General features: G+C 26.1%; 1 protein-coding gene across 3 annotated transcripts; it reads left to right on the forward strand.

Annotated features, from left to right (window-relative positions):
• Positions 1–1,092: 1,092 nt before the first annotated feature.
• LOC132949498 (uncharacterized) lies at positions 1,093–22,635 on the forward strand. Of its 3 annotated transcripts, none has more exons than XM_061020428.1 (10): positions 1,093–1,109; positions 1,514–1,573; positions 4,327–4,429; positions 10,888–11,020; positions 11,163–11,293; positions 13,465–13,574; positions 13,837–13,982; positions 17,855–18,071; positions 22,234–22,350; positions 22,433–22,635. In XM_061020428.1, coding segments are annotated over exons 1-10 (1,137 nt in total). In that variant the 5' UTR covers positions 1,093–1,107; the 3' UTR covers positions 22,551–22,635. The 3 variants fall into 3 exon arrangements, with proteins under 3 accessions (XP_060876411.1, XP_060876410.1, XP_060876412.1); XM_061020427.1 differs by lacking the exon at positions 1,093–1,109 and adding an exon at positions 1,421–1,437; XM_061020429.1 differs by lacking the exons at positions 1,093–1,109; positions 1,514–1,573 and adding an exon at positions 4,032–4,183.
• Positions 22,636–24,638: the final 2,003 nt, after the last annotated feature.

Genomic DNA, 24,638 nt, shown 5'->3' on the forward strand with positions numbered 1-24,638 from the left:
AGTCAAATAATAATAGAATATAAAACCGATATGTATAAGGTAATTCTATACTCTAAGATTACTCAAAAATCATAAAAAAACTATTTTAGGTGAAAGCATTTTTTCATGTTGTGCGTGAGTTTGAGCGAGAAAATAAATATTGTGCTGACATCCTCTTATAAATCAAATATTTTAACGTACTACCAATATTATGTTGTAATAAACAGTAAACACATTATTAAGTACAAATATTATTTTTTAATTTAATTTAAAAATTATCAATCGTATTCAATTATTATTTTTATTTACATAATATTTATGCAAGTGTATTTAATGTTCATAGACTGTTAATAAATTCAAATAATCAAGTATAATGGTTTTATTGTATTTTTGAACGATGACTGATAAATAATATAATAATATAATATGTTAATATTATGTTATTATTAATGTCATGTTTTTTTAGTACTTAGATAATTTAAAGATAATTATCTATTTTGGCACTAAAAATTTAAAAAAAAATTATTACATTTCAAATATATATTATATTATTTCAGTTTGAATTTTAATGTTGAATCACATGTTTATAACTTATAAAGTCATGTCATATTATTTATTAATATACTGTCTCAGTGTGGTTGTCCTTGTACATTCCCTCCACCGCCACTTACTGATTATATTGCACTCATCTATTCTATATTTCTATCCCACCTAAGCTTTCAAACTTACATAAATACAAATGATTAAATAATTGATTATCTGAGATTTTTAAGCCATATAGAAACATACATTTATTTTTAATTTGAGCTTAAATAATCTTAAAAGCATTTAAAATCATAATAAACGTAGGTTAGGTTAAGTAGGTTAGGTTTGGTGGCTCATTTAATATTATAGTTATAATTTTAAACTCATATTTCATAAATATCCATAATACTTATTGACTAGGACAAACCAAGTGGTGTATCCAAACTAATTTTTAGTGTTCTAACATAATATTATAATTTATAGTTGTTTTCTGTAGGTTATTAAATAATAATATTAGTATCTGTTGCATTGCATTCACAACACTTCACAAAGTTTCGTACTTCCATACACTTAGTTGAACAAGGAGAATGAAGTCAAACTAGTATGTGAGTCAGCAGTTAAAATTGCCAATCAGTAGGTAATATTGGTCTTTGGTATTTTAATACGATCATGATTCATGATAGTTCTTAGAACCTAAATACTATTTTTATTTACAATCTCTATTTTATAAACTAAATACATTATAGGATGAGAAATCTTTCAACGAAATGCTCGCAAGTTAATGGTTTTAAAAAGTTCAATTGTAGTTTAATAAATTTGAAAATAAAATAATGTAAAACTATGTTATTTTATAATTTAAATTAGCACAACGTATGATAAAACAATAATGAAAATCAAATATTAAAATTACGTCTTTATTATTATTAATTTTATGTGGGTATAGTGGGTACCTACTACCTATACACTATAGTTTTACTTCCTAGATAATATATTGATTTCACATTTTAAGGAATATTCAAGGAGTTTCTATGTTTATACGAGTTTTCCAAATCACAAGTGAAACTGTTGTGTAAGTATCTAAATCGGCTATCGTATGTATCCAAAGAAAAAAAGAACAGGATTATAATTCTTATACCAGTGGGCAAAAACAATTATTCAATTATAGACATGAAGTAATTCCTGAGTAATCCCAACGACGTATTTAAAATTGAAGCTAATTGAATAATGTTTGTGTACCTAAGCAAAATACATATTATCTACAACGAAAGTAAATATTAATTATTGTATAATATCTAAAATGTCAAATGATATAATATGTAATTATAGAACTTAGAGGTGTGTGTGTGTGTGTGTGTTATGTAAGTATCTTAATCAATTTATAATTTTTATAAATCTTTTCAACTATACCTTTTTATCTAAATGTTATTATCCTGTTATGTTCACTAACATACCGGCGATTGATCCGATGTCGACAACGTTAGAAACGCCAACAATATTATTATGGTTTTTTAAGTACCTATAGGCTATAATAGTCTATGTCTCTATTGTAATTTGTAGATACGTCCACGGCCTAGAGGTAAAATGTACTTGATATTGTTAAGTAAATAATTGAACTGTTATCGTATTCATATTTTCCAACAATATCGATGTGTAATACAAAATAATTTATGTCGAATAGTAGTAAAACCATAATATTACCATATTATAATATTATGTCACTTATATTATCTATCATGGCGTGTTTAAATGTATAATACACTCATAAATTAGTATTTAGTTATTAATTTTAAATAACAAACGCCATATTTTATTCAAAATACATATTATTTAACATAATATAAGAAATCTGACTGTACAATAAATTATTGTCGTGATTCCGTTAGAGACATATTTGCTTTACTTATTGTAGATGATCTAGGTAATTCGTATTTACGGCCGCTATTTGGAATGATTTCCGAGCACTCGGTGTTCGGAATCCCACGCTAGATAGTATAACGTTGATGCATTAATTTGACTCGGAAATTATACTATTAAAAAAATTTAGCACCAGAATATTGTCTACGACTCTCAAGTGTTGGTATTTTTTTGCGCGTTTATTAAGTTACTGATGCATTATATTATGTAACAGTTTGAAAATAAATTCCGGAGACACTAAATAACTCGAAACTCAAGGAATACAGCAACAGAGAATATTCATTGAGATTCAGGATAAACATATAAAAATTACGGATAACACATTCTGTTAGAATCTATAATTTTTCTAGGAATCCGTACTCTTATTTAAACTATACAAATCGAGAATTTGTATTTATCGTGTAAACTGTACTTGGGCAGAACCGCTATCAAATCCGTTAATCGTTATACAAATAATTTGTTTGCATAATATCGCGTGTACAAAGTGTGATCAAAACAAATTAATTTTATTCATGTATAAGCTATATAATACGAACAGAATATATAATGGCTCATATGATTTTAGAACTAGTAATATTGAAAACAAAATATAAGATAACATATTGTAGCGTAACAATTAATACCGATAGCGTCACTAACTATTTATTGCACTCCCATTTACTCATTATGACGTTTGACTGAACGCGAAATCGCGGGAGGTATATTTTATACTAATCGCTACACTATAACTCATTATTGAGACGTCATCGAAGTGCCTACGGATTTCGAAATTATAATATACTTATTTCACGGTCGGGATCGTTGGTACCTGTCTATAGTGTATACGGAATTGACGGTCTGCACATCGCATACATAATAAATATTAATATTTTACTTCTAAAGGCCATAATATGCACAATCGAATAATAATAATAATATTATATTCAAACTGTATAAACATAATAATATTACACACATTTTGCGTGTCGCGATCGCTCCGTGGTCCGCCGCCACAAGCCACAATCGAAGGTCGTCGTTTTCCGAGTATTACGACCTGCAAGTACCTATACAATGTATGTATAATGTCCTGCATATACTGCCGACTGTCTGGATGTGTCTCGACCGTATGGGTGGTTGGGGTTGGGGCTGGTGGTGGGGATGGTGATTGGGATGGGGAGTAGACGACGAGGAAGAAGACATAAGACACTGCAAATAATATAATATATAAAATAACCGAACGACTCCATACATTATATTTTTCCCTTGCCGTGGTCGACAAAGTTTTGAGAACAAGTACCTAATACCTATACCATAAACAAACGTGGTACATGACCTTTTCGACGTGGTCGACGTTCTTGTGGTGGTCGTCGTCGATATTGTACAATTGAAGCGCGCAAATTCCGATCATACTCACATTGTGTTTGATCTGTGTGCGTTTTTTTTACCATCTTTTATTTTATATTTTTTACCATCGTAATATTTTTGTTCTGTTTTTGTTGTGGACTATTGTATTTTAGTCGTTTCCCTCTCTTCGTTTTTCCTGAGGGTTTGGCCTTGTCGAACGACAAATTTCCATGTTTTTTCATAGTCATAAAAACGTAGCACGCAGCCCCTCGAGGGTCAATTAACGACTGGTTTACTCCACTTTGCGAAGTATTACGAACATTTAGTACTACTGTTCCTGATCTAAATGTGTTAAAGATTTCGTATCGCTTTGATCAAAACGTAATAAACAAAAAATATAATTTAATTCCCGAATGGATCTGTCGCGATCGAAGGTTAAGAGGTGCGAATCATGATTTCCAACCGTCCAATTGGACAATAATACTCATTATGTGTTTTGGGGGACCCGTGAAACGATTTAAATTATTTTTAAACATCACTCGCTATAATACAGTATTCGGTATATCTTATAGTTTTTTTTTTCAGTTTGAATGCAGTCGTTTTGAAGTGTAATAGCACAAAAATGAAAAAATGTTTGACATCTACTCAATGGACCCTGCAAATCTTCATTCCTGTTTGTTTACTTTGGGTGAGTACACAAAATAATAAATAAAAACGTATTATGATTTCATTGTTAGGTATAAACTATAGTAACAATAGGTATGACGTAAAATAGTTTCGGCCACTCGTGTAGCATAGAATAGATAAGAATGTTTAATCACTAGGTATATAAACGGATTGTATATGCATATACTTATACTATATCATATTAATTATAAAATATAAGCATTAAGGCATAATAAATTATTAAATTATGCTTTGTTCACTTAGGAAGAGCACAAAGCACATTTTAATTATGCTAAAATAAAATATATAATTAAAACAACAAATAATTGTGAAATAAAATACAGTTTCTACTTTGTACTCAAGTTTGTTTCCATTTATAATGATATAGTATTATTATTTTCCATGAATTCTTTTAGAATAATTATTAGAAACGAAAGCTCATTCAAAGAAGTCAAGTGTAGTGTTTGAATACTATGCTTAAAGTATTTATTTTAACATTTCACATAATTTAAAATATACATGGTATAGTATGTTCCTTCAACCGTGTTTTTCATTTTATTAAAAAAATATATAACAACAGAACACCAAGACGCAAATTATTCTATAATAAAAGAATGTTAAAAGTTTAAAAAAATATTTAATTACGATTTATTTCTTATTAATTGTAGGGTGTTCATAAATTGTCTATTATACAAGAAGTATTATATTTTATTATCTATAGCGAGTAGATATAGTAAGGCTATATACATCTATTGTCTATATACAATATAGCTTTTAAAAATAATAACAATTAACAAAAGATTGTAAATGTACATAGTTCGATATTAAGACGCTGGGTACATATGTACAAATTTTAAAAATATTTAAAATGGCTGAAGTATATATTTTATTGAGTAATTTAAAGTATATACTAAGGTATTATGAAACAGGTTTTTAGTGAACATAATTTATGAATTTTACATTTATAATTAAATGATCTGTAACTATAACATACAAATAGATGACTAGTAATTATATTGTAGCGAATAACACGATAACATGTGGCCAAAATATAATAAATCAATTTATTTAAAACGTGTGATTAATAAATTTAGTTATTGATTTTTGATTATAGTTTTTGAAGATAATTTGTACCATTAATTATAGTTTATTATATGTAATAATAAAAAAAATACCTTCGTAAAAAATAATATATTGTATTTTTATATAGATATACATTTTGTTATAAGTGTTTTTATTTCTCAATTAAAGAAATGTAGACATTAAAAAATACTGCTACCTACTAAAGTTACATGAGCACAATATGATGCATCACTTTAAAATCAATTTCGTTTCGATTTATATAAAAATAAGTTGTTTGAGTAAAAGTATGTATACTAGCAATCAGCAGATTATACTAAGCGTACTAGCTTAACTAATATTTATTTAGTTGTTTGCAACTACCATACAAAAAAAAAAAATTGTTTAAAAAATGTGATTTCAATGTGTTGTACGGAACCGGTTCAGATAAAAATTAGGTTGGCCGAATATTGTCACCTTTTTGGAATATTTAATTTCGTCACATCTACAATATATAATGGAATTTATGCAACACTAACGAACTTAAATAATATCGTTTTTGGCACCTACGTAGACCATTGTTAAAATGACATAAATAATATTATCAGATCGGGGAACTTCGCCTTCAGTGAACTCATACATTTAAAATCCGTTTCCATCACAACGCCCTTTTTGTACTAATAAATATACAAATTGAATAACTTACAACGACAACAAAAGTATTCGGTCGTGTGTTCAAATAAAAATTATGATTTAAGATTTAAAGAATTTATTAAATTGTATGATAAACTATATTCTCGTTTAAAAATAAATCATATTTATGTTCATTGAAAGAATATACGTATATATTTTTTGTATATAATAATATTATGTCTGTTATAACTTATAACTATTATTACTATATATAATATGTATTGTGTATTTGTGTATACGAATAACGAATGTAGGTATACCTATACATTTAAACAATTTTTGTCGACAGTATTTTCTACAATTTGATGATCTTATAATAGATTAAAGATGTAAAAAATCCATTTTTATTTAATTTAAAATAATAAACAAGTCAAGAAATATCTAACATAATCAATTTTACAAAATGTTTACTTTTTCGTATTTATTTTCATTTTCCGAATTTATGTTAATTAGGATTTAGGATTAATAAAAGTAATAATAATGAAGTACTTATTAATTATTATTATGTAAATGTTAATATTATAAATACAAATATAATATTATTAACAAAATAACATTCATTGCAGTTTATAAAATAATTAAATAAAATGATTGTAGTCTTACATGAATGTAGCTTAAAAGTACATAATGTAACAGTTTATTACTCATGTCATGTTGTAGGAGATTTTGTGAAATTAAGTTATACTTTATTTATATTCTAAGAATAAGGAAAAACTATTGATTTTATAACCATGTACATTTTATTTTGATGTGAAATATAAAACACAAAAGCTTTGTATAACAACTCTATCTATTATATAAAACATTTTTTCACTAATTTATATTAATACTTAGAATGTACCTATTAATGTTCGTAAAAAGTTCATAAATGTAAAAACATCAAAAATGCAGATTCTATTCAGAATCTTTTTTTTTTTAATTTTATTTTATTTAAGCATATTTACAATCTATACAATTTGTACAATAAGTAAATTTGATAACATAGGTAATATTAAAATGACTTGAATGTCTTGAGGAAGGAAAACCGTCCATCAACAGTACCTCCTATTAGATTCAGAATCTTAAAATTTAATTTTTATTTAACAGAATCTGACAATTATATTGCTTTCAAAATATAATTTTTAACAAACTTTGTGTGTTCCTATTATTATATTCATAAAGTTTTTTCTAGCGTACAACTGTTTACTACAATAACTAGGTAAAAGCAGTAAATTATACAAGTTCAAAAAACTAGTTTAATTGCCATTTAATTATAATTAAAATAACCATAATAGGCATAGTATAAGAATACTGCATATGAATTTAAAATAATATGTTATAAAAATTAAGATATTGAATTTTTGATTTAGATATTTAATTAAATCAACCTTTTTTTTAAACAAATTTAATGAAATACAATTGTTTTTATATTCTTATCATTCCAAAGTAGAACTATTGCCTACTAGATACTATTTTAAATTATATCAAAAATAAATGCAGTATGTACGCACTTATTAATACGACCCTACTATCAATGTCCACCGCTGACCATGAATTGTGTTTGTTCCAATTTTAATGATAAAAATTGACAAATTATTTTAGTTTTGAGTATTGTGAACGAAAACATTATATTCAAAACACGAAACATAAAATATGACTTTTATTATACCTATAAATTTTATTGGAAGTCTTGAGATACGAATTTATTATATACCAAACATTTAAATGAATTTATCATGTTTCATTAAAAAATATGACGTATTAATATTCGAATCTCATCCTATTTATTATCATTTAATTTTAAAATGAGTGAAACAGTCAATGGAGTATCCCCTGCTGCACATTACCAATTGTAAATTAAACTTTGATTGCTTGAATATAATTAAATATACAAAATGCTCTACTTCAGGATATAAAACAAAATATATCATGATATGATATAATTACAATAAATTAAAAATTTATAAAATCGTCTTCATGAAAAATCGTAATTAATTCAAAAATGGTATTAATATAAAGTTTAAATGAGATTTCCGTAAAATAACTGAAAATACTGAAATCATGTTTACTTACAAATATTAGTAGGTACACTAATAATCGTTTAACAATAATAAAATGATAATTTTGTTGTGTTAGTAGTGCATGGTTCTATACATAATACATTTAAAAAAATATATGTTGACTCTTTTTGAGCTACCTAATAATTATACAAGCTGATTTACCCGGTTTCGCCCGAGTGTAAAATATTTGTGTATACACCTCCCCATTCCCGTCTATAATATCATGCCAAAAAAAATATCTTAGACTTATTAGATTAACATAATATAATAGGTACCGTACAAATTGCAAACATCAAGCTATCATTAGTTAGGCTCTACGTCGATCAGTCAGTGAGTAAGTGAGTTAGTCAGGATACGTTCGATGATCCTATGATTTGAATATGTAACACAAGATTATGGATAAGTTTGTCTACCATTATCAAAAAAAAAATGTCTACAAGAAAGTTAAATTACATTTTTATGAGCGTTTGAAATTCATTTTTTTACAACATTTGATATTCACTCGAATAACTAACGGTTTTCTTATTTTGTTGTAATTGAAAAACGTATGAATGTAGATACTTGAAAATTTCACTGAATGTTTGTGTTAGCATTTTCTATACACGATAAAATTTTGAAAATAATTTGACTCTTTTTGAGCTGCTTACATACATTGTCGGTTTTTAAATTTTTTTAGTTTTTTTTTCTATAAATATCAATAAAATGTTATTTGTTGGGTAAAAAAGCGTGAAAATTAAAAATATATCGTTCTAGTAGCAGTTGAAAAATATTAAAAATACATAGGCACAATTTTTTTTTATAAGCATTTAAAGTTCAAATTTTGACAACATTTATCACATTTAAAATTTAATAATTATTTTGTAGTTAAAAGGTTATAAAATGTTCAACTTTTATAGCTAAGGATTTAAAATTGAAAACAAGGCTCCACGTAAATAGGTTATATATAAGTTACTTTATTCACAATAATATCATTAAATATACTTGGTAATATCATAGTCTGACTGACCGTTTTCGGTCAGAATCGTTTTTCCAATACAATGATATTATATCATTGAATTCAAATTTAACACCATCCATTACAGTGACCCACTTGTAACCTACTGTACAACAGAGTGACATCCACTTACCCACCTTTTTAAAGTTGTATTATATCCATTTCGAATTATTAAAGATACCTGCAAATGCAATTTTTTTATAACATTATATACAACGCACAAAATGTTATTAAATCCTTCTAGAAACGACTTCACCCTAACATCTACAATTTTCGCCTTCCTCAACTTCGAACAATCTGCTCTTATAATCCCGTGTAACCTCAGAAGACGACTAAATCAAAAATTGTGCTGCGACTTAGGAAGATTATTAATTTTCATGAAAACGCACACATGCCATCAAATTCAATTAATGGATAGTTTCTTCACACGAATAAGCACCTATTTAACACGCCACATTGCATATTGTAAATATTTTGACATACAGGTATTTAAAATGAAAAAAAAAATGAGAATTTTGAGTTTAAATTTAATGTAATATTATTGGGAAAAAAATAATTTAACCTACCTACCTACCGTATTACTAATTGCAAAATAAACTACTAAACACTATAATAGCAATATTTTTATATATTATTTTACAATATACTTATAGTTATTGCACAAAATCGTTTTTTGTATTGAATGATTTAAGTTGAATTACAATTTAACACCTGTATTACAGTGACTTGCCCCTCAATTATGAGATACACTCGACACCAACTGTACTTACAGCAGAGTGATTACCCTACTTTCCCTACTTTTTTTTAAATGTATGTTATTGACGTTATTCTTTAGTGTTGGCCAACATTATAATTTTTATCGAATAATATCGAATTATGATGAATCTAAAAGGTACGTAACATTAATAAACTATAAAATATAGTTTGCCGAGAATCATTGATGTGTACCTATTTAAGAAATTATGAAATGAAATTAAAAAATACATTAAAATATATTGAATACTGGACTGGGGCTTAAATGTTTTTTTTTTTTTTTTAATGAAATGCTGCTTAATTATTAGTTCATAATATTCATTATACTTTTATTCAAGTTACATTTATCAAATATTTTTTTGTAATATAAATTAAATGCAAATATAAAAACATTAATATTAATAATTGTAATTGTATGTATATTTCTATAAAAATAAAAGTATTCACCATCAACATTTCAGGATTCGTATTTGATTTTAAATAATAGTTTAGAAATAAAAGATGGTGTACTCTTTCGGGTATATAATATGTTTCTTTGTTTTGTAATATGACTGTTAAAACTTCACTAAATAAGCGTTAAAAAAGAACACAAGTAACTATAGTAACTTCGGTACTTTAGTACTTTTTGTCGATTTAAATACATAAGTGAAGTGTTTAGTATTTTTCTTTAGTAATACCATGCTCTTTCTGATAGTTGTCCCATGATTATAGATATTGAATATATCAAAAAAAATTCCAAGATTTCAATATCGTGCCTATCCACCGATATCGATGAACATCTGAGTCCACCCTATCGATATTGCCATACTAGTAGAGATGTATGGTCTATACTATTAATATTAATATGTCGGCATTTGATGGAAATTGATTAAAATATTTTTTACTTATCCTCATTAAATTTAACGATTTTTCGTTTTTAATTAAATTTTTTTTTTTTAATAGGTACATCTATTCGAATCTGTGGTCGGACATGGAAGACTTATGGAGCCACCGTCAAGAAACAGTATGTGGCGGTTCGGATATCCTAATCCGGTCGATTACAACGATAACGAACTGTTCTGCGGCGGCCATTCCGGTACGATGTGAATCCAGATCGCGAAAATCCGTCGATTATATTTTCTATTATTATTATTTTTTACTTTACGAGCTCGAATTGCTAATATTGAAACGCAGAGCAAAGAAAAAACAAGTAAGACGGTAATAATATATGTTTTTAGTTCAATGGAGCGTTAACGACGGGAAATGCGGAGTGTGCGGGGACGCGTACGATCAAGCTCAACCTAGACGACACGAAGCGGGGGGTGAATACGGCAGAGGGATAATCAGCAGGCATTATTTTGCAGGTCAGGTAAGGTCAATTGAAACAATTATGAGCGTTTTGTCATTATACTCGAATAAATGATGCGCATAATATAACACTGTGCCATTATTGTGATGGTTGCGATCACGTTTGTCGTGATTATTATTCTTCAATCATAAATTAATTATTAATTATAATTACTCGTCAATTCTACCTAAATATTTTTGCTATTATTGCGTTCGATGGATTACCTTCTCATTTAATTGTCGCATAAAATTTGGTTTAAAAACTTCTAATACAAAATCTATGGATGTAATTTCCATTTATACACTTTAACTTTTCTTAAGAACTTTTATGGCCTCGTGAAATATTAATAAGACACAATGTGGGAAAAAAGTTTTAACGAAAGTTTTGCTCAGTATGTCATTTAGAATTGAAATCCTCTTTGGAGCTAAAGTTTTTTGTAAATCGCCAAAATTCCAGTTACCTGATATGAATTAGGGCCATCGAAATTGCATGGTTAATACAATAATAATTATGCATCAACATAATAGGCACTATAGGCATAATTTTTAAAAATCACGACAATAACATCACAGAATACAGAATAAATTTGATTTTTTAAATAAATTCGATGATCATAAAATGCTGAAATGTACTAATGTTTATGCACACAGTATACTTTAATTAAAACGAAAATTGGATTTGCTTCTAAAAAGTAATTTAAGTTTGTTTTAGCTGTTCATAAATTTAGCTCTTTATGTAGCTTAAATAAATAATACGTTTATTTTTAATTACATTGGTTTACTAATAAACTTAAAATATTACAATTTTTAAACTGATAATAAACGTACCATATTATATAAAGTAGGTCACAAAGCTTTAACATTTCTATAAGTAAAATAAACTTTTCTTGTTTAATTCCGTAGAATTGTTAAAACCTTATTTATTGGTTATGAACTGATCATATTATTACTCAAATTGTTCACTACAAAATAAAAATTAATAGTAATATTTTAACTTATATCTGGAAATAAACATTTATGACAATAAATTCATTTAGACAGTTATGTGTTATTTCCAACAAAAAATATCAATGAATATTAATTATTATTATGATTCGGCATTTTCTCTTTATAGAAATGTAAAAACTAATAAACTAAAAAAATGTCTATAAGTTACATAATTATTAAGTTTTTCGAGAAAATAATATTAGATTAATATTTGAACTATGTAACATCACTTTTTTTTTACATTTTAATATCAATAATAATTTTTATAAGGTACTTCCTAAAATTAAAAAACTGGTCGTCAAAAGTTACTTGTAGCCTTTGGAAAACAATTATTTTTTACATAATATTTTTTTTTATGAAAATTAGCTTTTATATTAGGTATTTAATGTTTGATTTTAATTATTACAAAATCTAATAATATTTCTAATTTATTATAAATTAAATTTGTATGTAAATAATATGAATACAATTCAAATTTGTCAATATTGGCGTTCTAAATTAAAACATGATGGATTTATTTAATTACCTACGAAATGCGTCATATAGGTACTTCAACTCCATAATATGCTTCTAAATTTTCTCAGTCATTTGTAAATACTTGAGTAGGTAGTAGGTACACAATAAGTACAACACTTGTAATTTATATTTTATTTTAGAATTATTATATATTTATCTTTTTTCTTATTATTTTAATTATGATACAAATGATATATCATATCAATATATTATATTATATTATTAATATAATAATTAATCATCAAAATATATGATGAATAATTATGAAAAAAATTACGTGTAATTCGGAATAAATATTTAATAAATTTGAAATTTTGGTTAAAACACAAGCTTACCTATATAAATTTGATTATTGATGATTTGACTATATAATCTAAAACAAATTCATTGTATTCATCAGAAATTCTTATCCGATAATAATATTATGAATCATGTTTATGTATGTTCAGATGACTCAACTTAAAATAATATTTCTATAATTTCTATTATTTTATAATATAAACTTCTGTAAAAAACACTATAAAAAAATATTTTTCCTAGTGGCAATGTAGAAAAGTTATGTGAAACTTAGTTTAAAAATATAATAAATTAATGTTTGATGTTACGTCACAAAAAACTAATAATATAAAATTAAATTACTTTTCATTTTCATATTATAGTAAAAATAATAAATGGTTTATTGGATTTCAGACGATTGATGTTGAAATTGAATTAACTGCCAACCACAAAGGAAGATTCGAAATCCACCTCTGCCCAAATAATAATCCTAAATACGAAGCTACACAGTCTTGTATAGAGAGGTAAGCAAATAAGTGTGTTATAAGGTTTCATGAATCATCTAACCATTATTATATAAGGCGTTTATCAGTTTGGCACGATATTATCAATTTGATTTAATATGATTTAATATTTTTTATTTATTACCAGTAAAAGGCGATTTATATTATATTTTATGTTGTATGTGTGCTCATTCGTAACATTCAAAGTAAAATATTTACAAATTATAAAAAATTAGTAAAAAAAATGTATTATTGTAATTTTATATTTTCTTGTTTTCTTGAGGTTTCCGTTGTACATATCTGGTACACGGCAGGTCCGATATCTAATCCCGGAAAATTCAAAGAAGAAAGATATTTTCAAGTACAGGGTGAGGTTACCACCTTATCTCACGTGCTCCCAATGTGTTCTTCAATGGACTTATTATACGGGTGAGTGCGAAATATGAATATGATTATAAGTTGTATTATGTTAGTCAATAATTGATTTTTTTCACTGTAATCACTAAGAAGCGTGTTTCTGTGATTTATTATAGTTCGTTATTTTAGACTAAAACCAATAACATTTTCTACTTAGTTATATTCTGTAGGAAATACTAAAAAATTTTCATAATAATATAATGTGTAGAAATGTAACTATTTATTTATCTTGTTTATATAAATTACTACTTTAGATAATATGAATTTGTTTTTCTAGTTGTAATTATTTAAAATTGAATAATCACAGACATTTTTACCAAACACTAAATATTTTCTAAGGATAATTTAAAAAATATTGTAGCTGTATTCGAGCAATTATAGATGTTTTCAGTTTTTCATAATTTATGATAAGAAGAATTTATTTTTCCTTGTCAAAATCCCGAAAATATAATACAAGATTCCTAATAAGTTGTTCTTACTGGAATTAAAATACAAATTAAGGGTTAAAGACAAGTTTATTTTTTATGAGCATTTTAACATTATATTTTGACGAATTGCATAATCAAATTTAACGATTTATCCTAAAATTGTTTTTCTTTTTTAGTTGTAATTCAAAAATATTATTGGTAGGAACATAAAATATTTCACCATTACTTGAATTATTATTTTATAAATTCCATTTTCAAAATATGTAGATTTTTTTAAAACTATTTATAGACATTCGAAATGTTTGAATTTTCTTTTTATGGTTATTTAAAAATATTAAAACTACAAGACAAAGTACAAGTTTTTTTATTAATATTTGAAGTTAAAATTTTGACAACATTTGATATATTTTAAAAATTATTATTTTAAAAATTGATTAGACTTTTAAACATTTACTAGATAAGTTATCATTGTTACAATGACTTGTAAGTATTTCAAAATTAAATTATACCAACAACTGTAAGTTTGTAAGATTCTGATGATTTTGTAGAAAATCACTATCAATTATCTTTTGGTGATAAAAAGTTTAATTAAGTTTGTACCAGCTTAAGAAATAAGAATTATAAAGTTTAATGACTCTATATTATAATATGCTTTATTAGTTATACTTATGTTATGATTAAACTAATTGATTTTATACGTCATTATGATAAAGTAAATACTAAATGTACAAGTGTATATTATATAAATTGTATGTACAAGCTGTAATTGAAATAATCTTCACGATTTTAGTCTCTACAGACTAAGATTATCTAGATTAATATTGGTTAAATTAATTGCTTTAGTTTTATTAAACATACCTTATATGAATGTATAGTTAATTCAATTACGATACTAAAAAAAAATCTAATTTGGTTTTCTATTGCATAGGTACTAAAATATATTCACGTTTGATAACTTTTACAAATAAAGCTATAAGAATAATATAATATTAGTATGTACTGCACATGCGGTTTAAGTAAATAATCTTGATAACCAGACAAACTTAAATTATTCTAAAATTTTTTTTTTACTTATTTAAAAATAAAAGTAAACAGTTTTTGAGTTACTATTTTAAGTTTACAAAGAAATTTATTTTTTCTTGATTAATGCAACTGTGTACATAATTCCAAGTCACAACTTTGACGTATACTTCAATATTATTTCCTCTAAAAATATTTATAGCACGTTTATGAACTTATTTTTTGAATTAATACAACTTGTATCCGCATAAATGATTTTATCTATTACCTATAACTGAGCACACAGAATTATTCAATACATTTGTTGTATAAAAATATTTATATCACTTTAAAGAAAAACCAAGTTTGCTTGCTAATGAGCATAAAATATAAAATGCCTTGTCTTATACTTAAGTTTTAAGATCAAGTTTATGCAGATGTATTGTTATTTTCAAATTATCTTAAAATAAATCTTTTCTTTTTGTATAAATTAAATTTGAAATAGTTGTAATAAATCAAGTTCCGGAAATAAAATAAAAGTATTTAAAATATATTAAAATACTAAATATACTAAATATTTAGCTGACATAAAATTATTTCATGGTAATTTATTTTTGGAAAATTAAATTTATTCTCGAAAAATTTGAAATAACTACTCAACTATATTATCATAATGATTGTTTATTGGATTGTAAATTAATTATTTATGAATTGAAATGTAATTGATTTTTAAAATTCAAATACGATTCGAAACAATTTAGGTAATAAGAATATTTTATCTGATAGGAATTATTCTGTTTCATGAGTAAGTGAATAACGTATGCATAAAAAAAAAATGATCTAGTAAAAAAAAAAATGTATACACCGTTAAAGTAATACCTATGTCAATATAATAATTTATTCAAACTCGGACTTTCATGTACTTCAATAAAATAAATATGATTACATCATTGAGGATGGTAAATCTAGGTACACCATCGTCGTGTGAATGTGTATGTACTTGTTTGTTCCATGTATTTTACAATTATGGTAATGTGTTATTAACACTGTAAATTAACTTAAAAAATATTTTGTCAAAACGTTATAAAAATAAAGATAATATTGTAGTATAAATAATATACTATAATAGGCAACAATACAAAATTAATAACAGAATATTATGGTAACACGGGGTATTGGGTAGACAATTTAGCCACACCAATGTCGAGAGTGTTTTTCAATGGAATAATAATATTACCAATAGTTTTATTTTTAATTTTATTTAATTAAAAAAAAATAATAATGATAATTAGTTATCCCTTTTAGTGATCATTATAATTATTATTCAGAAGACAAAATTTGATTTTTTCTTTAAAAATAACTGTGAAATAAATAATAATGCACATCACGTAGTACTTACCTATCTTGTTACTTTTTATGGCTTGTGTAGCATACTGCAATCCTCAATACTCGAGCCTTTATCTATCTATCAGCTAATAATATGGTCGTAAAATATTTGAAGTGTCAAAATTGTTAGGACCCGTAATATGATAATTGATAAGTACCTATTAATACCACATTGCTATGTATGCATTTAAATCAAATTTTTGTAATATATTTTGTATTACAACGTAATCAATGTTTTAGTAGACATATTAATAATAAGTATACATATTATATAACATTATACTTATATTAATTTTAAAGAATTTAAATCGTCGTTAGACAACAGTAAATAATATTCTATACACTAAAATCTTTGTATTCGTAATTATTACGATTGGAGTGAAAATTGGACAACATTGGAGATTCAAAGAAATAATATTATAAAAAGTATAATAATATATACCTAAGTACATGGTGATAATGCGTGAAATAAATAGGAATATTAATTGTTTATTATTACTTATATAAAATTGAAGGTTAATATTTGAGTTCGACACGATGCATATTTTAATTTCTAACTATGATATACCTACCTAATTGGTTTTGTTTGAAAATATAATATTTCCTTTAGTACTTACTCTCATCGGACTTGACTAGCTATTATTATTATATTATGATACTATTATATTTGTTATTGTAGTAGTGTCTACACTGCGTGTAGACGATAAAATATAAAACAATGTTATGACCAGCGGGCAGTGGTACATGCAATATTTTTGCCAGAAGGGTCATTATGAAAATATTGTGATCCCTCACCCCTCAAAAATGAAAATTTCAAACTCCCTACATTATAACAATAATTATTATCATCAAACGTTCCAAAAATTAATGTTCGAACCACCCCTCACCCCTGCAGGGTGGCGTGCCACTGTGGAATAATCATATAATTATTATTCAACTCTCTGACTACCAGCATTAAAACGTCATTGGATGTCATTGTTTTTAAACCGTTCGATGTACGTTAAATGTATAATATTGTGTAAGCAAGTGGTGTCTCGGCGGTGGTCGTAATCGTAAAGCGTCTGTTCACAGGTAACATGTGGGGCAAATGCGACAACGGGACGGAAGGACTGGGCTGTGGGCTACCGGAAACGTTCCGGAACTGTGCGGACGTCAAAATCGTGACCAGCACGTCGGGTCTGCCACCGCAGTTCATACACAACAGGCCGCAGCAGCACTACTACAGTTCGGCTCTCCGGGGCGACGACTTGATGATAGCGCCGCAGATTTATTACCCACTTGTGGTCAAGTACGTCCCGCGCGCGTGCCGCCGTCGATTTGTCGAATGCGCCTTTTCCTCTTTTACGCTCAACGCACGCACACACACACACAAACACACACGCACTAACACACACACGCACGCACGCACGTCTTTATTATAATATGCAACAACACGGGCAATAATATTATTGTGACCCACCGCATTCAGGGTACCGGTGATATATACAATTTATTGCAAGGACAAGGTGTTTGGATTGACAATAAAAATTCCAAAAATATTGACTTAATTCACTTTTGAGAACACGTCATGTGCATAGGTTTATTGAGAATACGGTTTACGGCAAGTCGGAGGGGTGTTCTGATAGTTATAGAATACGACGTATTTGCCATTAGTTTTCTCTTGCCATTGCGCTATTGTGTGTAGGTAAAACAATGTTGGCCAAGACATTATCGACTTCTGTGACTGTTTATTTTCGTTGCCAGTGCCAGTGGGGGGAGGGGGGGGGGGGGGTTCGAGTGTTTAACATTTACTTGTCCAAGTGTCTGACTCGTCAAAACACAACCGGAAAATACTGCAGGAGTAGGTAAGTCTAGGAACGGTCGTGTATCGATTTGTGGATCATTAGCCCTACCTAATGTCTTATAGTTTATACCATATATGTAATAATAATAATATCTGTTTTTCTTCGTCACGCCGATGCAGTGCATAAGGCACGAAATAATAATAATATGTCAGTTATTATTTTTCGAAATCGTTAATTTTGTTCACGCGTCCCAGTCCTGTGTAACAGTATCTACGGTCGTGATTATCTACGGACGATGACGACGTTCATAATTTTATTAATATACGCGAGCGTTGACATTTCTATGGTGTTATTAATGTTGTTAAATATAACAAAAAATGTAATTTTATAGTTTTTCGTTTTGTACTGTCAAGCGTAAAATATTATAAACAAATGCTGTTTAAAAGAATTTTTCTTTTTAAAATCGATACGGCACAAACTACATTCATATAATAGTTATACATACATCCAAGGTATGTATAATAGTTGTACATACATCCAAAGTATTTCTATTTATTTTAATAATATACTATTTATATTCCAATGAAATATGGGATCCATAGTCGATAGGAATAACCCCATTTTATTCGGCTAAAACAGATAGAGATAATTGTATAAACATTTTTCCCTTTTTAAAATTAAAATACCTATGTACGCCTTTAATTGCATCAATATTAATTATAAAATACTTAAACATGTCTTATAAATTATTAAAATTTAATAAAACTCATTTAAATTCTCCATTTACAAACATTTTCAAATGAAAGTTTCAAAATTTAAGTAGGAAATTACATTATATTTAATTAATTTCATGTACAAGTGAAACAGTGGCTCAAGTTATAAGTTTCCACTCTGCAAAAGCTTTTTGTGGTTATATTAATATATTTGTCACTTTCCAGCTTTCAGTAGCAGCTATTCATTTTCACTAAGTAGCAATTCGAAAATAATTATTTTAATAGAATCATTAATAATAAATCATTTTACAAAATAAAGTTGGATTTGCTTTTTATACAATTATTAAAAATATAAACCATTCTTCATTAAATATTAATTTTAAATTAACTGTATGGTTTATTATTCAAACATTTTTTTAAAGTATTTAATTGTATACTAAAAGAAAATATGTATTATGCTTGTTTTTATTTAAATTTTAAAAATGTTTTGCATAGCCATTTACTCACCCGTAGAAAATATTATATGCATATAGTACCCTACGTATAATATGACAAAGGCACATCACATCATATTAAAATAAAAAAATAATTGATTTGTCCTTGTCATATATAATCAATATTAAATTCCGTGAAAATAAGAACGAAATAAATATTTAAAATCTTATATGATGAATAATAATTTTATTTTAGAATCATCAATAAAAGTTTTAATAATTAATAATTATTTTTTAAATTTATTTACCTATTCGTAACAATATTTTTTTTTGCATAATTCTTTTTTACGATCATATTCTTTGTAATTCTTCGCCAATTTACTTAATTATATCGTATGTTTCATTATTATTAAAGTAAATGGGTACAAGGCACTAGTAAAACAAATTGTTATAAGCTCAGTACAAAAATTATTTTTTTTTAAATGTACGAATTAATTATGAATCAGTTAAAATGAAAAACTAACAATGTTACATACACCATTTCTAAATAATCAACTTAGAAATATTTATTTAGTAGGTAAAAAGTTAAAGTAATAATTCAGAGTAAAATGTTTTAAAAGTACGCAAAGATAATTCAAAATGTCAACTTACAAATGCTAAGAATACATGACTGTATTTTAATATATTCAGAGTTTCTCCACTTTTGTTGGTCTTAATAAAGTTTACAATACATAAAAATATGCATAAATAAATAAAATCATATTTTAACGAATAATAATTCATTTTTGTTAGTGACTCGAGACTCAGGTAAATTGTTAATGCCGGAAACTTTTTTAATACTATGGAAATGAATGCTATTCAAAAGTTTTTTAAACTTATAATAAAGTCAGTATTAACTAATATGGCCTTCTGGTGATTTATTGGTTTTATTTTCAGAACAAGTTTCTGAAAAATACAATTCCATATTTCCATGTCATAATAAAAACAATTACATTTTTAATTATTAATGGATATCAATTGGCCTTAATCGAGTACCTTTAATAAAGCGTAAAATGCTCTTGAATTTTTCTTATGATTTCTTTTATAAAAATGAAATAAAATATATAGCCGAGAACAATTACATTACAAAATGCATATACACGTAATCACATTATTCGTGTTTACTTAATTTTATTTTCGTGGTGAAGCATTACCAATATTAACACACCTGCTAAAATGTCAATTTAGTGGTTCTCGTATAATATTACCATTGATTATGATTAATATTAGTATTTATAATCAATGATATTACATTATTTTTTCTTAAAAAATATCTCTGATAAAAACAAGTTTATTTAATGTATTTCAGAATTTGGTTGAACATTAAAGAATTTTAATTTATATTCCAATTTAAATCCTACAGTTTTTTTTATGTCTATGAAATAATAATAATAATAATAATAATAATAATACACTTTTTGATTTAATATTCATGTACAATTGTTTGAATAATATCGTTAAAAATATTTTGCATACTTTTATACATTTCATTAGAACCGAACGATTAAATAGTTTTTCATATAATACTCCGTGTTATATAAATTTGAATTGAACCAAACAGGAAGAAAACCAATTAATATATATATTTTTATATTTTAGCTTTAAAAACCATCATTATAATAATAATAATAATGACAATATTTATAGTATAATTTTGTTATCTCCAAAAGGAACTATACGTTTTAACATTTGTTTGTTAAAAATGGGATTTGTTACAATTCTCAGTAAGTGTATATGAACTTAAGCAGTTAAACCCTATGAAATTTGAAAATATTAAGTTAAGTCAACCCGACTTATTAGTTATTACACACAAAAGCATTTTAAGTGGTTACAGAGTAAAGACAATATATTATTATTATCTTTTTTGATCACAAAACATAATAATGCTATTGAGAACCGTCTTTACAAACAAAATGAAAATATTTACGATAGTATCCCTTGACCCATTTTATGCGAAAATAAAAACCCAGAGATACAGTATTAATTTCATATTATACTTAAATATACGAGTATAAATTATCAACTGCTTTATTTTATAGTATAGGTACCTACTGTAGGTGTTGTTTATAATTTACACTATAGTAAAACAAATCGGAAACACCGAACAAAACCAAACTATATATAATATTTATTACAATGTTATTTTTAGTAGTATTCTATCTATCATAATGTTCATAGTAATTTTTTTTCGTATTCATTCAATATCATTTTTAAATTTTAATATTTTACTCAACAATGAAAACCTTTTTACATTATATTTTATATTTTTTATTTTGCACAGACTAACCTATTTTCAACTAAACCCATTGTATATTAAGGACACACTCCACATTTATTTATTTATTTTTTATTATAACCGACTTGTAAGATAACAAAGAATTATTTTGATTTTATTCAAACAAATTTCATCTTCGCAAATAAACAGAGTAGGTACTATGTTTATTCACTGTATATTATATAAATGTTTACTTTTAATTTAGGGCCCAAGTATGTGTTGCAACGCAGAAGTATCGTATTGTTCCCGGCATGGACAAATGGTGTGAAAACAATTGTGTAAACTTTCCGTCAAACTGCCCCGAAGAATTCTGCACTTGTCCGTGAGTTTCGCACTATGGCACAATGTGTCATTTGTTCTTAAAATAATTGAGCCAATTAAATATCGGTTTGTTATATTTTCAGAGAACAATGCACTGGAATCGGAGAAATAAAAGGATTACCCGGTGCTGACGAATACTGCCAGGACCAATGTATTGTCTATGGAGCCAAGTGCCCGAAAAAGCGGTGTGTCTGCTATTAACCAGCTGATTAGACTTCTGATTTGTACAGTTCTTGAATAAAAAATATACATACATAATTAGCTTTTTTGCTCTATTTGCCAATAACTCATGTTTTTTTTTATTTATTCCCGTTATCCGAGTGATAAATGTCTAGTTAACACTTACAATAACAATAATTTATTGTGCAGCACACTAAAACGTTTAGGCTGTTCAGAAGATGTAAAGATATTTAACAATAATTTGTTACTTTATATTTTACGTAAATGAAAAACTGAATTATACATAATCAGGAATTCTTGACCATTATGTCGTACCAGTGGTGGTTAAATGATTTTCTCACGGAGGGGGATACGGCTTATTTTTATACTTTATTACACTATTATTTTGAAAATTAAAAATATAATTTATGGTTACCGTAATATAAGTTATTATAATAGTTAACAATATAAATTATATTGAAACAAAGGTCATGGGGATCAATCCCTGTCATCCTCCCCTCTACAGGTTGACCACCACTGTGTCGTACCTACCTCGAAATGTGTATTAATGTCAACTTGTAAAATAATGTTAATAATATGACTAAATTGTACGACGTACTTACGTAATAACCGTAATAATATGTACAATGTAGGTACCTTGAAAATGTATATAAAAAACCATCAGGACCTACAGCGTATCGCACAAAGGTTAATGCATCCCAGTTATACATATTTAAGTACCTATATATACCAAGTTTAAATATTAAAGCATCATTGAGATTCTAAAGTAAATAGTGTCTTAAATTTAAATAAAGTGATCTCAAGTCATGACTGCAAATATTATTATTTATTACAGTATAAAAATATTGTACAACTATTATATTTGATGAATGATGAATATCTATAGGTTTTTACATATTTATTATATTTTAACATGTACGATTCATTTTTCTATCAGTATTCCAAATAATAAGTAACCATGTCATATTCGTAGACTGGTATTAGTAGTTCTTTTTTTCAAGTTAATTTTTCGTTAAAGTTTCACAAAACAAAAAATTACATCACAAAGTTTTGTATTATTTTTTTTAATTCTTTTTTTTCTTTTTTACCTCCCTAGTGTTCTTGTTGTTTCATTTATCAGTGTGATGTTTATAGAGTACATTATGTGTAACGGATAATCATTTATTTGCTTGTCAGTAACAACTGTCAAAATTAGTTAATGATGTATTATGTACTCTAGCTTTGTAACATATATTTTTACTTTCATATATTAAATCGGAGATTCTTACTACTACTAATTTAGAATTTACAGAGTTGCGATTAATTATTCTGTGATTTATCGAAGAAATTAAAGTTACTGGACGAAGTTTCCACTTTAAAACCCCTTTTAATCTGACAGTTTTAAATTCAATAAATCTTTAAAAGTTTATTTTTTGAACAATTTGTCAATTTATTTGAAATAACGCATTTCTATAATTATTAATTATTTTTAACAGTTAAACATAACCATTATACACTGAAATTCTAAAAATTATTATAACCTAAACAGTAACGATTCTTTTAAGTAAAAACAAAAATGGTTCTAAATGTTGATGGTTTTGTAAATTGGACCTGTATAATTTATTTTTTAATATTTTATATTATGTATAGAGTTAATAACATTAAAATTTAATTTAAACATTTTCCAAAATCATAAATTCTATACTTATTTCTTTACTTAGTTATGAATATGGTAATGCATGCCGTGTTTATTAAAACAAAACACCTGCACATAAATCACAAAAAGTATAGAGAAAACTTCAATAAATAGATCACTGTTGCAGAAACATAATATTAAATTATTAATTAAACTATAAGTTTAATATTTTACATTTACAACAATATTCTTTTATTGTTCAATGTAGAACACATCATTGCTTATGATCATTCACAACACATTAATTAAAACATTTATACCCACCACGAGTTTAAAAATGCTACGACACGAGTTTATTCTAGAAGTATTCATATCTATAAAGACGTATTTGAAACTTTTTATCTCCGATAATTGTATATGATATTCATTATTGGCTAGATTTATCTTCTCATTGAATTCTTATGATTTAGCAAAATATGGTTTTATGCGTAATG

This window comes from Metopolophium dirhodum, chromosome 7 (genome assembly GCF_019925205.1).
Source record: "Metopolophium dirhodum isolate CAU chromosome 7, ASM1992520v1, whole genome shotgun sequence".
NCBI classification, from domain to species: Eukaryota; Metazoa; Arthropoda; class Insecta; order Hemiptera; family Aphididae; genus Metopolophium; species Metopolophium dirhodum.

Bases quoted from the DNA above. Each gene is read 5' to 3' on its own strand.
- LOC132949498 (XM_061020428.1), top strand. The intron at 1,574-4,326 runs GTAAGTATCTAA...TTTTTTTTTCAG, and splicing joins ATCACAAGTGAAACTGTTGT to TTTGAATGCAGTCGTTTTGA. The intron at 22,351-22,432 runs GTGAGTTTCGCA...TTATATTTTCAG, and splicing joins GAAGAATTCTGCACTTGTCC to AGAACAATGCACTGGAATCG.